Source organism: Sinohyriopsis cumingii, chromosome 7 (genome assembly GCF_028554795.1).
Source record: "Sinohyriopsis cumingii isolate HCF-2022 chromosome 7, ASM2855479v2, whole genome shotgun sequence".
NCBI classification, from domain to species: domain Eukaryota; kingdom Metazoa; phylum Mollusca; class Bivalvia; order Unionida; family Unionidae; genus Sinohyriopsis; species Sinohyriopsis cumingii.
The window spans coordinates 30,763,172-30,777,449 of NC_142967.1; the positions used below are offsets into that span (position 1 = coordinate 30,763,172).

Consider the following 14,278-nt stretch of genomic DNA (forward strand, 5'->3'; position numbering starts at 1 on the left):
GATGTGATGTCAGCAATATAGCGTTTGTTTTAGAATTTACAGGCAATTTTCTAAACATCTTTATGTCATCAGAAAGGATAAATAGTTAAATGTACAACCAATTTGTTTTAAGCAAGGATTACTGTTTGAAGGTAGGCAAAACTTTGTTATTATGATATTGCAATTGCTAAAAACGTTGTTGTGCATGGTATTATAAGCACATTGATGTCATGTACAGTTTTAATGCGTGACTCCTGTGGGATAGGATCGAACAATGTTCTAAGTTAATGTCTGCTTGCTGTTCCAGCGCCAATAAATTTCAAGTCAAAATAGCCTGCCCTTTTAGCCACTACAAAATATTACAAACTTACTGTTATGTAAGGGTTAGGAGGACTGCTGTTGTTATGTAAGGGTTAAGAGGGTGATTACCATTGTGTAAGGGCAAGTGGGGCTACTAACATTATGTAAGGGTTAGGAGGGCTAGTAACATTAGGTAAGAGTTAGGAAGGCTACTACTGTTACATAAGGGTTATAAGGGCTGTTACCAATATATAAATATGTAAGGTTAGGAGGGCTATTATTGTTATGTAACACTACTCAGCCATGTGTAATTCCACATCTCCAGTTATACATACACTCGGTCCTGAGACTGAAGCATTTCACAGGGAAACTTGACATATATTATTTGTAATTAAAATAAAATCAAAATAAACTACACTAAAATGTCATACATATTCCTCTTTTCAGCAAAATTGTAAGTAAAATAATAACAAATATACGTAGACAGGTAAATAGGTCACAGTACAAATCTGACCTTCCTATTAAGGTTAAATCATATTGGTATACTATTGTAATTATTATGCTAAATTTTGTGTTTAAATTTAGCTCATCATAACTGTATTCTTTGAAACTGTAACATCCTTTTGGACACCGAAACAGAAAGCCAGGACATGTAATAACATGAGTGTCACTCCATGAATATGAAACTGCTCCCACCTCCATAGCATGCTCATGTTTAGTAAAACATGATTTCTGTAATGTTAGAAAAATGTTTTTTTTTTTTTTAAATCAATGGAGAGATGGAGAGACAGATTCTTCACATCCACTGTAGGTACCTTTAGCATGTAGTGTGTATAAACAGTAAATGGTCTTCCTTAGGGCCCCACAGGAGACTATCCTCAGGGCAGATCATACAATCAATTATAACATAAGCAGCAAAAATGAAAGTAAGAGAAAATTATCCACCATTCACAGAATTACTTATTTTGCTGAAAAAAGCTAGGGTGATGCCATGTTAAAAATCCTTTGAAGACTGCTATGGAAGAGCTCATTAGGCTAATTTGCATAGGTGAAGTAAGAAAAGTGGACTAATCCAATTAATTTCAAATTATGTGAAACAAAGAGATGCATATTGCAAAGCAATAGTTATTACACATCATTTCCCTTCAATGAGAACATTCAAGCCATCTTTATTAATGTTTATTGGCATAGCAAGGTTTCTTTCACTCCATATATAAAATGCAAAACACCAGTCCTTTTTGATAGTACAAGTGTGATAATAAAAGGAATCATTTCTGAAGGCAAAATTTCGAAATACAGGGAAGGATAAGACATCTTGAGAGCATTGTGAAGCCCATCTCAATTTTAGATTTCATGAATACTGACATCAGTCATTCTGCAGTTGATGACATCTGTTGGCATTATCAACACCACCCAGTATGTTTGCTACTTCCTCACATTGACGTACATGCCAATCATTTTCTTTGCTGTGGAAAAATTCAATAAAACTTTGCAACAACAGAACCACCCAGTCTCTCTTGTGCACAAAGATGAACACTGATGACACTTGTATTATTGCTTCTGCAGCTTCCACCCCACCCCACTCAACTACTGAAATCAGCTGAAAAAACACTTATAAATTAAGACAATTTTCAATTGTCCAAAGAGAAATGTGTAAAGCATTAAAAAATCCACAAGTTTCATTATTTTGATATCTCAGTGATGGTGTTGATATGGGTGCAAGAATGCCCAGCTTGGCCTTATTTCTTTGGCACATGTAGAAGACTACTAGTTCAACATGGCTGTTTTCACTTTCCAAACTAAATCAGTAAATTATACAAGAAAGAAACTCGTTAAAATATTATTTGATATTTTTACATTTCTAAGTGTACTAGTAATGCTTACACTGAAAATTCATTTCTCTGTTTCAAGAACATGTAATTTCAGGTGGGTACATTTCCACAGCACAGAGAAGCAGTCATTTTATCAGCTGTTTCATTTTGACAGCACTTAATTTTTCGCTCTGCTGGTCATAGACCATTAGAGCTTATGAGATAGTCTCTTTATTAGACCTGGTCGATCCTCATAACAATGATACCAATCATGTGTCCAGTATGGATGCCATGAAGGCCAGTTGAAATTCATGTTATTGCTACTCCACCAGAACAAAAAGTCATACAGTATATTAGCACTGAAGTTTTCACTCAGAAAACATCTTAATGACATCTGCTTGGTCCATAATAAAAATGGTGTCAGTTTGACAGCCAATATGAGCACAGCAGAAAATTTGAAGATCTTGTTATCATTGAAGTGTATACATAGAGATATTTTCAGCGCTCAGCAGCTAAATTGAAGAAATGGTCTTATCTTGAGTTCTTAGAAATTCTTTTTTGCCATGAGTAGAGTGTCACTCGATTTGAGGGACTCTTATTCTAATAGTGTTACAAGCTAGAAGTCAATTGAATTATATCTTGGCAAAGTGAGTAACTGAAAAATCTTTGCCCTATGCTTTCACTACTTTCATCAGTGTTCCAAAACCCCAGATTGGAACCATCAGGGTTGGAATGTAATATATCCAGTATTTGAGCTATGTCATTTTCAAGAAAGCAGTTAACTGTAATGTGATACTACTATGACTCAAAATGCAAAGAACATCACTGGAATTCATTCAAAATTCTATCTACTTTTGGACTTGTAATCTTAAAACTCAAACTGGTATAACTTGGCTAGTGTTCATTCAATTTATGTACAGTTGTCCATATGAGCTAAGAAATACTCTCCAAAGAGGAGAAACAATCTTTGACTTAAAATAAATCTTTTGCTAATTTGTAGGTATGGTTGCATCTGATTTGGCAGTTTTTCACACTGAAGAGTGTTTCAGATTGCACATTAACCTAGCTGCAATGGAATCCAAGTTACTGTATTAGCATTCAGAATTCTCACATCATTGTTAACTCATTAACCTCTGGAGATTTTTGTCATTTTTACCTGAAATGGGGGTAGGAAATGCATTGTGGAGGTTACTTCTGAATACATCTAAATACATCTGCTTCCATGAGATTATCTTAGCCAGATGCCAATTTGTTTTAGAAATGTCATTTTCATTAGCTGTTTCACTTGTGCATGTGCAGAAGGGTACAAATTGGATTTATTTTTATTTTATCATCAAAGCTTCACCTGTTCATGATGCAGTCCAGACCAGTCTGCCTTAGATCTCAGGCCAAAAATTCTAAAATCCAGACACAAAATCCAATTCCAACAAAGGGTGTAAAAATTGGGTCTGTATTTTGTAATGTGAGTACAAAGTCCAAAATTATTTTGTAAAACTACATTTGTCTTCTTTTCTGTAATACCACCCACTTTGGTGTATCTTAAATGACCTTGATAGTGCAGCGCTCAGAAATAGGGTACAACCTCATGATGCTGTTACATATATTTGATTTTTATTTTATTTGATTTAATTTTGTGTCCTTTTATTATCTTTAAATTTGTTTCTTAGGAATTGATATTTTCCAGAAAATTCAGTTTGACCTGAAATTTAACTTAGATACCTAATAATAGAAACATTTGTTTCTATTTTTGGCTTAGTTCCTGGCCTTAATTGAGGGTCAAGTAAAAAACTTTTTCTAGGAGTAAAATGATTGGTTCTTATCAGGGACATACAGGAGCTGGGTGACTTTGGCATGTAGACATGATCACGTCATCCTCTATTTCAAAATATATTTTGCAATTGGGCATTTACGAAATTGCAAAATACTTAGTATTAATAGTGATGTTTAGAGAGAGAGATTTCAGAGACCAGGGCTTTTAAACACTTGATCTCAAGTTGTTTTCTTCTGTTGTGACCAGAAATGAACTTCTGAGTTTTTGAGTTATTAATTTTTCTCCAAATTATTTGGACTCTCAAAGATTAATTAGTATCTCTGGAAATATTATTGTATTCATACAGAATTCTTGAACAAGGACATTTATTGAAAATTCTGCTTGGATGAGGATAAATTATTGTTTTGTACAAGGAACTGTAGACATCAGTACAGTAAAGGCTACAGGATACGTCATTGCCTTCCATCTTGGATTCTTCGTTGGGACTCGAACTTGCAATCATTAGAACATTTCAATATTAGGACTTCAAAAACTTTATTCATGGATTATTCTTGTACAGTATTATTTTTGGATTTGATTTTGGAAACCGTAAGTTCCCATATTTTTTCATTTTTACAGTATTTTTCCAGGGAAATAAATTATCTGTTTTATTTTTCAAAGCTTGTTATTTTCAATCATTCTTGTGTTACTGTTTATTCAAGCCTAAGCACGTAACAATGCATACATGTGGTGCCAGGGGTTAATGAGTTAAAATGTACTGTTTTGGTGTAATTTGATTTGTCATGGAAAAAATTTACAACATTATCTCAAAAGTATTAGATTTTCCTTCTAACAACTGGTAGTTTAACTTTTGATAAACACAATCATATTTGTTTTAGAAATGGAGACCTTAGCATGCTGCATAAATAATTATGACTTGTAAATCCAAAGGATTTAATCTGGGGTTTGAAGGGAACAGATGTACTAATTTTTTACGTCTGTCTAATAAGAACTGATACTTTTGCAGAAGCACATTCCAAATTAGAAACTAGTTAAAGAATGTCCTTGTCTTTTGCATCAGTATTTATAGTTTTTTACCTTGGGCTGGAGAAGGGTGTTTTGGTGTTCAAGTATGAAAAGTTTTGTCTCATTTTAGTTTTAGTTACTTTGTCTTAGCAATTATGAAAGGAAAATGTTTGCAGACTGTTCATCTTGTTACAGATGCTGAAAGAGTATGCATGAGGCCACACACAATTGGCAAGAAAGACATTCAAGTTTGCCTGTACTATGAATGCTTGGATGATGACTTGGATGCAGAGGAATCTTCTGACTTACCCCATGAAACAGATGATACAATGGGCGAGTTGAAGTTACCAGATCCAGTTAAGTTAAAAGACTTTAACCATCAGATCTTGAGGTTTCTGATGAAAAATGAAAAGCACAGACAGATATTTGAAAAGAATCTTTCTGATGTAAATGGGATTGCCAAATGGCCTTTTTCTGTAGAAGGCTATGTCATAATTGAGTGCACTATGAAAATGGAGGACAAAAGTGCCAGCTCATTTCTCAAGGACTGGAGTGCAAGGGTTGTGGGCAGAGTAAACAGTTTTGCATCTGGTATCGAGGTGGTCAAGTTAAGCCCTATACAGATGGCATGGTCAAGAGTGATGGAGAGGCTGCAAACTGCTACTGTTGATAATCCTGAAGATTTGGGAGTGTTTGTAGAGCAAGAAAAGAATGACATTACTGTAGCTGGTCCTAAAGCTGCTGTTGAGAAATTAAAGAAAACTATCCTGGACATAATTAATACAGTTGAAAGACAGATAGAGCTTGAGAAGCAGAGGGTCACAGAAACAAAGCCAATGAGGACATATGAGATGATCTTACTTAGAGAAACACATTTCAAACTAGATATAGAAAAGGTGTTTCCTGGTTTACAGTTTGATTTGGACCAGAGAGACAACAGGGCAATTTTTGTTGGTCAGGCTGATGTTGTACAGAAAGCTGTTGTAATAATGTATGAAAAACTTCAAAGTTTTGTAAGCAGATGTATGCCAGTATCTAAAGCAGCCAAGGATCTACTATTTGTCAAGGAAATTACAGACTACATCAAGCAGAAGATGAAATCTCAGAAGGTTATTGGAGTTTGGGATGTAGCTGGTAAAGATGAGATTCGAATGTTTGGACCTGATAAGAGAGAAGTCCAGAAGGCAATCCAACTTGTAAAACATTGTCTTGTTGAGAAGGAGATATCACTAGATGATGAAATGGCATGGAATGTTCAAGAGGAACAGTGGTCACGACTTGTCCAAAGGATACAAGAAAAGCACGCTAGAAAAGTTGTCATAGAAACTAGCATGAGGAGCATATTGATTGTTGCTGTGGATGACATCTTTCAAAATGTCTTCGATGAAATAAAAGTTTATCTTGAGACACATGATATTAAAGAATTATTTTTGGCATTAGATCCAGTGAAACTGATGTTTATCAGAAGATACAAGAATGAGGATATCAAAGCTTTGGAAAAGCAGTTTGAAAGCTCACATGCAAAGCTTTCTATTATTGATTTTGCTGACAATAGAGGTATCAAAATAAAGGGCACCAAATATGCATGCAGCAGAGTCAAAACTCAAGTGACCAAAATGGCAGACACTGTCATCACCAAGGAACACAGAATGATTAGATACAAAGAAGGTCTTAAAGAGTTCCTGCAGAGTCATAAAGCAAGAGACCAGCTGAAGTCAATTGAGTTCAGATTTAAATGTTTTATGGTGATGAAGGATTCAAGTACATCAAGTAGCTGGCAACAAGAAGGTATCTTTGTGGTTTCTATTTTTTTTAACTGTTAATAGTTTTTGGTGTTTCTTACAGTTCTTTCGTGGAAGACTTCTCATATCACTAACCCAAATGATCTTAAAGTATATTTTCTGTGTTTTTGTTCTTTTACCACAATAAAATGCTTATGCACTCCAAAACATACAGGAGTCCCTGAGTGGCCGAGTGGTCTAAGGCGCTCTCTGTTACAGATCACTGCCATCTCACTTCTGTCTGCATGGGTTCGAGTCTAGGATTTAGCCAATGTGGGTACGTGAGAAAGCTTGCCAGTAACTTCTCGTGGGTTGGTGGTTCTTCCCGGGGTTTTCCCGGGTTCTTCCTCCACCATTAATACTGGCCGCCATACATAGCCTATCATGTGCTGACAAATGGCGTTAAACCCCACAACAACAACAACAACAACCAAAACATACAAAAATATTTCATTCATTGTGTCCAACAGCAACAAAAAGAATCATGAAAATTGAGACACAAGAGTCATTTTGGCTAGGCAGCTAAATCCACACATAATATCAGACTACCACCTAATTAAAGCAGCAGAATAATCACACTTTACCTGTAAATGATTTATTTATGCAGGGATGGAGTACAATATTTAAATGTTGAAAAATATTTTATATCTCTAAAATGAAATGTTTATTTGGCATTGCTAAAATTTAGAACTAGCAACAATAAACTTCTCATTGAGTCAGGGCATTGTGAAAATATACCAAGACAAGACATGTGTGCCATAGGAATGACATAGGTGATGAATGTCATTATTTATTTGTCTGTCCTTTATTTTCAAAAGAAAGATATAAATTCTGATCATCTTTTTTCTGTATTAATCCTAATGTAATAAAGCATGGTAAACTCTTTTCCTCCAAATATTTCTCAGTATTAACATGTCTTTCTAAATTAGTTGACATAATTATTATGATTTTTTTTATCTAGCTGTCAGTAACATGCAGTTTGCATCACATGCACATATGTATGTCTATGTATATGTTATGAGTAGGTATACATATATGTATATATAATATCTTACAAAAATAGTTTTTCACAATGTACTATTTGTCTTTTACATCATACAATAGTATTGCATGCTCCATTTATTTTGTCATATATCTGTTTGCATGCTAATACGTTTAATAACTACTCTTTACACACACTGCAACCTAAAATGTTAAAAATATTATTGTTCTTTTATACCACATATGTGTGGCATAAGTATCAGCTAAAGGTTCTGTTCTACCATATTTACTGTATATGTTGGGACACCATAAATTAATTTTTAAAGTAGCTTTTTGTTCACTTATGTTCTGGAACATTGTTTTTTTTAAAGTTGTTAGTTGTGGGACATCTTTTGAATCATTCGAAAATGACATGTCAGAAAATGCACTCCAACTGAATCTTTATTTAAAAAAATATAAAACTGTACTTGAGATGAATCTCTTTAACCCACTGCAGCATCTCATCAACATAACCCTTCTCCTGCACACATGCGATCCATTCTCTTGGTACATGAATATTTGTTTTAGCTTTCTAATACCATGAAAATTTTCTAGCGGCAACACATCACCTTGTTTCAAATCTGCACTAGTATTGCTACTTATCACACTTTTGACACCCATCTTATCATCATTCTGTCCAGGAATGAGATCAAAGTACACTATCATTTCATTTTTTTTTTTCGATCATATTATCGGCGAAATGATCTGTTTCTCTTCTGGGCTTCATGAATTCATCACGTGATTTTATTTTCTCCAAATCTTCTGGGCGACATTGGCCATCATTGTTCGTGCATGAAGCACTATATTGTGTCACTTTAAAAACTGTTCCATTGTTCAATTTAATTTTAAAATTTCCGTGAATACCGGTGAAAAGGAACCAAAGTTACTTCCATATCTCCGCTGTCTTTGCATATTCAAAAATAAAAAGTATCCACACTTAAAATAATCCATGGTCAGCTTCCGAGGTCAGCTTGCTTTGTAATGAAATAACTTTGTATTGATATCCTTAAAACAGATACTGCCATCAGAGTCCAAAAGTTGGCTTGCTTTGTAATAAAAATAATCTTTGTCTTTGTCGGCAAGTTCAAAGAAGAAGTTTACTGCTGGCTGCCAGCTGTGTTTGTTCACCACCAGGACTTAAACGTGCTTGGCATCTATAGTTATAATTAATACAAAGCAGCACTGATGTCTGCAGGTAAATAGTGATGATACTTTTGTAACCTGTGCTGGTGAAAAGATTGTCACTTGCACTCAAGTGAATGTGTTTTCAAATAATGTTTTTTATTTGTGAGATACTGTCATACAGTAGACCTGGATATAATTCATTCTTGGTTATATTGCACCTAACACTGTGTCGTGCATGAATGGCAGTTGTCTTGAATATATCAGTTGATTATTTCCCTCTTGTTTGTGAAATCATTTGCTTCTCTTCTGGCCTTCACAAATTCATCACATGATTTTGTTTTCTCCAAATATTCTGTGCGATGCTGGGTCATCGACATCCGTGCACAAAGCACTATTTTGTGTCACTTCGAAATTTGTTCCATTATTTCAATTTATTTTCAAAATTCCCATGAATACCGGTGAAAAGGTTTACTTCCATATCTCGGCTTTCTTTGTATATTCCAACAAAAGAAATCGGCTCACTACAAAGAATTCATAGTCAGCTTCCAATGTTGGCTTGTTTTGCAAATAAAATAACCTTTGTATTGATATCCTTTGTAAAAAAAAGTAACCAAGGTCTGTTTCTGAGATCAGCTTGCTTTGTAATAAAAAATAACCTTTTGTCTTTATATCCTGTCGGTTGGTTCAAAGAAGGAGTTAACTGCTTGCTGCCAATCATGTTTATTCACCACCAGGGCTTCTATGTGCTTGTCATCTGTAGTTACAATTAATACAAAAGACCATCTCTGTGTGTGTGTGTGTGTGTGATTTGGATTTTTGGCGTAGCCTTAAAAAAAATCAGTCATATCGCTACGATGTCTGCAGTGTGGCAACTTATATTTATGTCTAGCGCTGATGTCCCACCCAGTCACACTATTCTGACACCAGGCCAACCAGTCCTAACACTAACCTCTTAATGCTGAGCGCCAAGTGAGGCAGCTGTTAGTACCATTTTGTAAGTCTTTGGTATGATTTGGCCAGGGATCGAACCCACGACCTCCCGCATCCGAGGCAGACGCTCTTACCACTAAGCCACCAGAGCAGTAACAAAAGAGCATTAATGTCTGTGGGTAAATAGCAAGGATACTTTTGTAACCTGAGCTGGTGAAAAGATTGTCACTTACACTCAAATGAATGTGTTTTCAAATGATTTTTATTTGCAAGATACTGTCATACATTAGACCTGGATATAATTCAGTCTTGATTAATTTGCACCCAACACCATGTCATGCATAAATCCTGTCTTCAAGACTTCAAGATAGCTGTTGATTATTTCCCTCTTGTTTGTGATTTTTGAACAATGTGGCATGTGTTATCGGACATAATTGATACACGCTACAGTATGGAAGCCTATGCTACTTATACAGATTTCGTGTATATATTTTATTCTTTAATGCTCATGTTGAAAAAATGAATAAATGATAACAATGCAAGGTTAGTTTCACTCTTTTTATTATCAAATAAGCGTTTTATTTATCTGTTTTATTGCAACGTGGAGGGGGGCACAAATGCAATACAAATTTATTTCATTTCTTAAGTCTTGGGACATAATGACCAAAGTGAACAAACTGTTTTATCATAAGTTCTGGGACACGAAAAAAAAAGTTATTTTATCATGTCCCAACATATGTGGTTAATACAGTATTCTATTCCACTATAAGTGATGCTTCAATGATTTTACCTATATAGGCAGAAAAAAATTTGGCCTTCCAGCAGGTAACTTGTTGCTAGAATTGATTATTCAGCTTCCACTTTGCACATGTAGATATTTAACCAATGCTTCATGGATTTGACCTGTGTAGGCAGTCAGAGTTGACTCTCCTAAAGGTTAATCTTTGCTAGAATTGATTATTTATCATCTCCTTTGTAAATTTTAATAGTGATGCTCTAATTCTGTACATGTACAGACCACGTGTGCCTCTTTACATGTATTTATCACAGAGGGTGACTATGCATCAACACTAACAAGTTCATAAAGCAGGATAATCACTACAAAATGTGTAGATATTGTCTGCTCTATTTTGTCTGACAAGCAATCAATATGTGTTGTTTTCTCTGGTTGTCATTTCTTGAATACATGTTGGACTTGCATATTATGGGCAGAAGTCAATGGGCACCAGTTTCCTGGGAACTAAGGGGAAAGTGCAAAAGCATAACTTGAGGAGTGAGATGGAGAGCAACAGCAGCCACAGGTACAGTCTTGCATATCAGAATTATCGACTCCAGGCAGTGTGGACCAATATCCTGTAACAAGTTTTAAGCTCAAGAACTAAACAACATCATGCCATTTAACGTGTCCATGTTCCTTCACAAACAGACACAACCATATAAATCTGATTGCAGTGGACCATGATCAAGCTGCCTGAAAACAATCTTGTCCTGCTCAGTGACTCACAAAGTGCTGCTGGGCACTTACTTCGTATGATACCCAGTTTAGTGCAGCAATACCCAAGAACCCACTTTATGAAACCCATTATACAGCAGACTAACCTGCATGTTGCTGCTAAGCACTGCCCACGGATGATGTACAGTAGGCACTCTGATGGAGCTGTCTCACTCACACAATGCTGCCTGTCACTTTCTTTTGACGATGTCCAGTTTATATAGGCACTCACATGGATCAGTCTAACCTACATAGTACCTTTAGACACAGCATACAATGTCCATCTTGGAGCGTCAGTTTACAAGAGATATCCATTAACTCACCCTGAAGCCTCTGCCACCCAAAGGGAGCATCTACTTAGTGACATTTTAGAAGTATGGGGATTTTAATTCACATGCATGCTGCAAACATAGTTAGTTGCCATCCTCAACATTCTTCTCCAACTGCTTCACAAGTAGCACAAGAGACATCAGCATCACCACCTTAATTCAGAACCGATGAAAAATGGTCTGTTGGTTCCCTCATCATTATTTGATCTTACTATAATGAGCGAGTGAAGCTTAGACTGAAGAAGTTTTCTGCCAACCCTTGGGAGTTCTGTCCTGCTCTCTTTCCTCCATATCACCTGCCATGTCTACGATTCCGACATCAGGTGATCATATTTTATGGAAGAATTAACCCTCAGTTACTTCCATGATCAGACAGGTTACTGACATTTTGGGACTGCTTACATTGTCAGTTAAAAGCTCCAAGCATCTACAGAGGTTTTTTCTTGCAAATGCTTTCCCTCAGTAAACCATTTGGATACCTGTGAGTTGATTTGTAACCATGGGATCAATGTTGCATCTAATATCTATGGTGATCTTCAATAAGTAAACCACAGCTTACCTTTACCTTCTCTCACCCTGAATCTCATTAGAAATACATGGGAGACATCTTTTAGAATGGCCCACTTTGTAACATAAAGGCCCAATTATACTATGATGGCCATATTATATTGGGCCTTTATGTAACAGTGGTTATGAACTTACAACAGATGGAACAACATGCATAATGCTGTCTACCTCCACCTATCTTGAAGACCATCATAGACTAAGCTATGCTCACAACCTTCATCATCTAATCATGTCGTTAATGATCGGGTTAATGGAATTCACAACAAGCCATAAAGGATACATTCCTTCAACAGTCTCTGCCACAGTGGAGGGATCTCCAAGACAGCCAACAAAAGGTCACATAGATTTCCCCAGATCAAATTCCAAACTAAGTGGAAGAGTCAAAACAAGGTCAAGTGTTGTCAAAAACCATTTGTATTAGGCTGTGTATACAGACCACCTAACACTGACTAAAAAATAGTATGCTATATTTTGAAATAAGCTTGAAACTCTGTATACAGAAAACAAAGAAGTCTGTTTAGTAGCTGGGTTAAAACAATGAATTCGTTGAATTATATTATCAGCAGCTAGTTTATATACCAGGATGGATAACAGAGGTATCTGAAACACAGAATGACCACATCTATACTAACAATGCTGACAATATTATAGAAGTTGTAGTTCCCCAATATTCCATTAAGTTATCATTATCTTATATACTGTACAAGAAAATTAAGTAAAAAATGTCGAACATATCATCACAAGTATATCAAGTATCGAATAATGAAAAGATTCAATTCACAAATATTCCTTAAAAAACTGAAAGATATCCCTTGGTCAGTAATTTAGTATGTTGATGACCCATCAGATGCTCTTGACATATGGATAGACATGTTTACTGACACCCTGTGCATTCATGCTCCTTTTAATTTCAGGAGAGTCAAGCAACAAAATCAACCAAAATGGATTATAGGTGATACACTGAATGATATTAAGACAAGGAATAGATTTTGTAAATTAAAGAATACCGACAATTACAGATTATGGAGAAGCAGTCACATTAATGATTCACACGGCAAAGAAAGCTTATTATTCCACTGAAATATCAACTAGTATTACAAAAACATCCTCGAAAACTCGGGGGAAAAAAAACTGAAATGACTTGATATGGAAATCTGTCAATAACCTGCCATTTACATTTATTAGTGATGAAAATGGTGATATTAAGCAAGAACCTCTCGGTGAATATAAATTAGAAACTTGTGGACTTCACAGCTCCTAAAAGATTCTCCAGTGATGAATTAAATGAACAGATTTTTTTTTATAACTTAGCAAAGAAGAGGGCTTCAGTATCCCTAAATTAAACATTGAATTCATTTTAACTGAATTAGACCAACTTCATGTCGCAACAGCAACAGATCAAGATAATATAAGAGCTAAATTCCTAAAACTCTCAATTTGATTCCACCTTCACTTACGTGTATCTTCAGTCTTAGTATTTTTACAGATTTGTTTTCCACACAGGCTAAAACTGGCAAAAGTACCTTCAGTAAATAAGAATGGAGATCTTTCTTAGCAGCAGAGAGGGTGAACAGACCACTTAAGGGAATGGTCACCCTTGTGTTTAGACAAAAAAAACCAGTGACCCTTCATAGAGGTCAATACCACATCTACGATTATAGTTTGTCCCAAACAGAATTGTAGACAGGACCCTCTCTGCTGCTATCAATCTTGGGAATCTTCATCTGAATCCTGGGAATTTGTTCTATGTTTCAAGTAATATTCAAGTTCTGATGGTGGTTTTTCTATTTTTGGATTTATGTTTTTTCTTCTTCTGTAATATATCATTAAACTTCTGTATCGATCTCCACCGCAATTTTTGCAAATCTGATATAATCCTCTAACGCCGTTGTTACATCCAACACAACTTCATGGACCAGCATGAGGGTTTTTCTTCATAAGATAATTATGTTTTTTACAATATTCTCCACGACACCTTTTGTTGCATTTATCTGTTGTTCCTTGATGCAGCCACGTACAATTGTTCATTATATTAATGATATCTGTTTAATTCAATTTAATTTTATCATCACCGCTACTATCCAAATATTTTATCAAGACCCACACGATATCTTGTTCTAGGATCATGTAAATTTATTGTTATAAATCCATGTGGAGTGGCTTGCGCT

At 35.4% G+C, this 14,278-nt stretch overlaps 1 protein-coding gene across 1 annotated transcript in view; it reads left to right on the forward strand.

The window, feature by feature from the left end:
- LOC149794966 (uncharacterized) overlaps window positions 1-14,278 on the forward strand; it is a 199,251-nt gene that overhangs the window by 36,620 nt on the left and 148,353 nt on the right. The window contains exon 7 of the mRNA XM_089963739.1: window positions 5,062-6,654. Coding sequence (XP_089819865.1) covers window positions 5,062-6,654 — 1,593 coding nt within the window. The remainder of the gene's footprint in view (window positions 1-5,061; window positions 6,655-14,278) is intronic.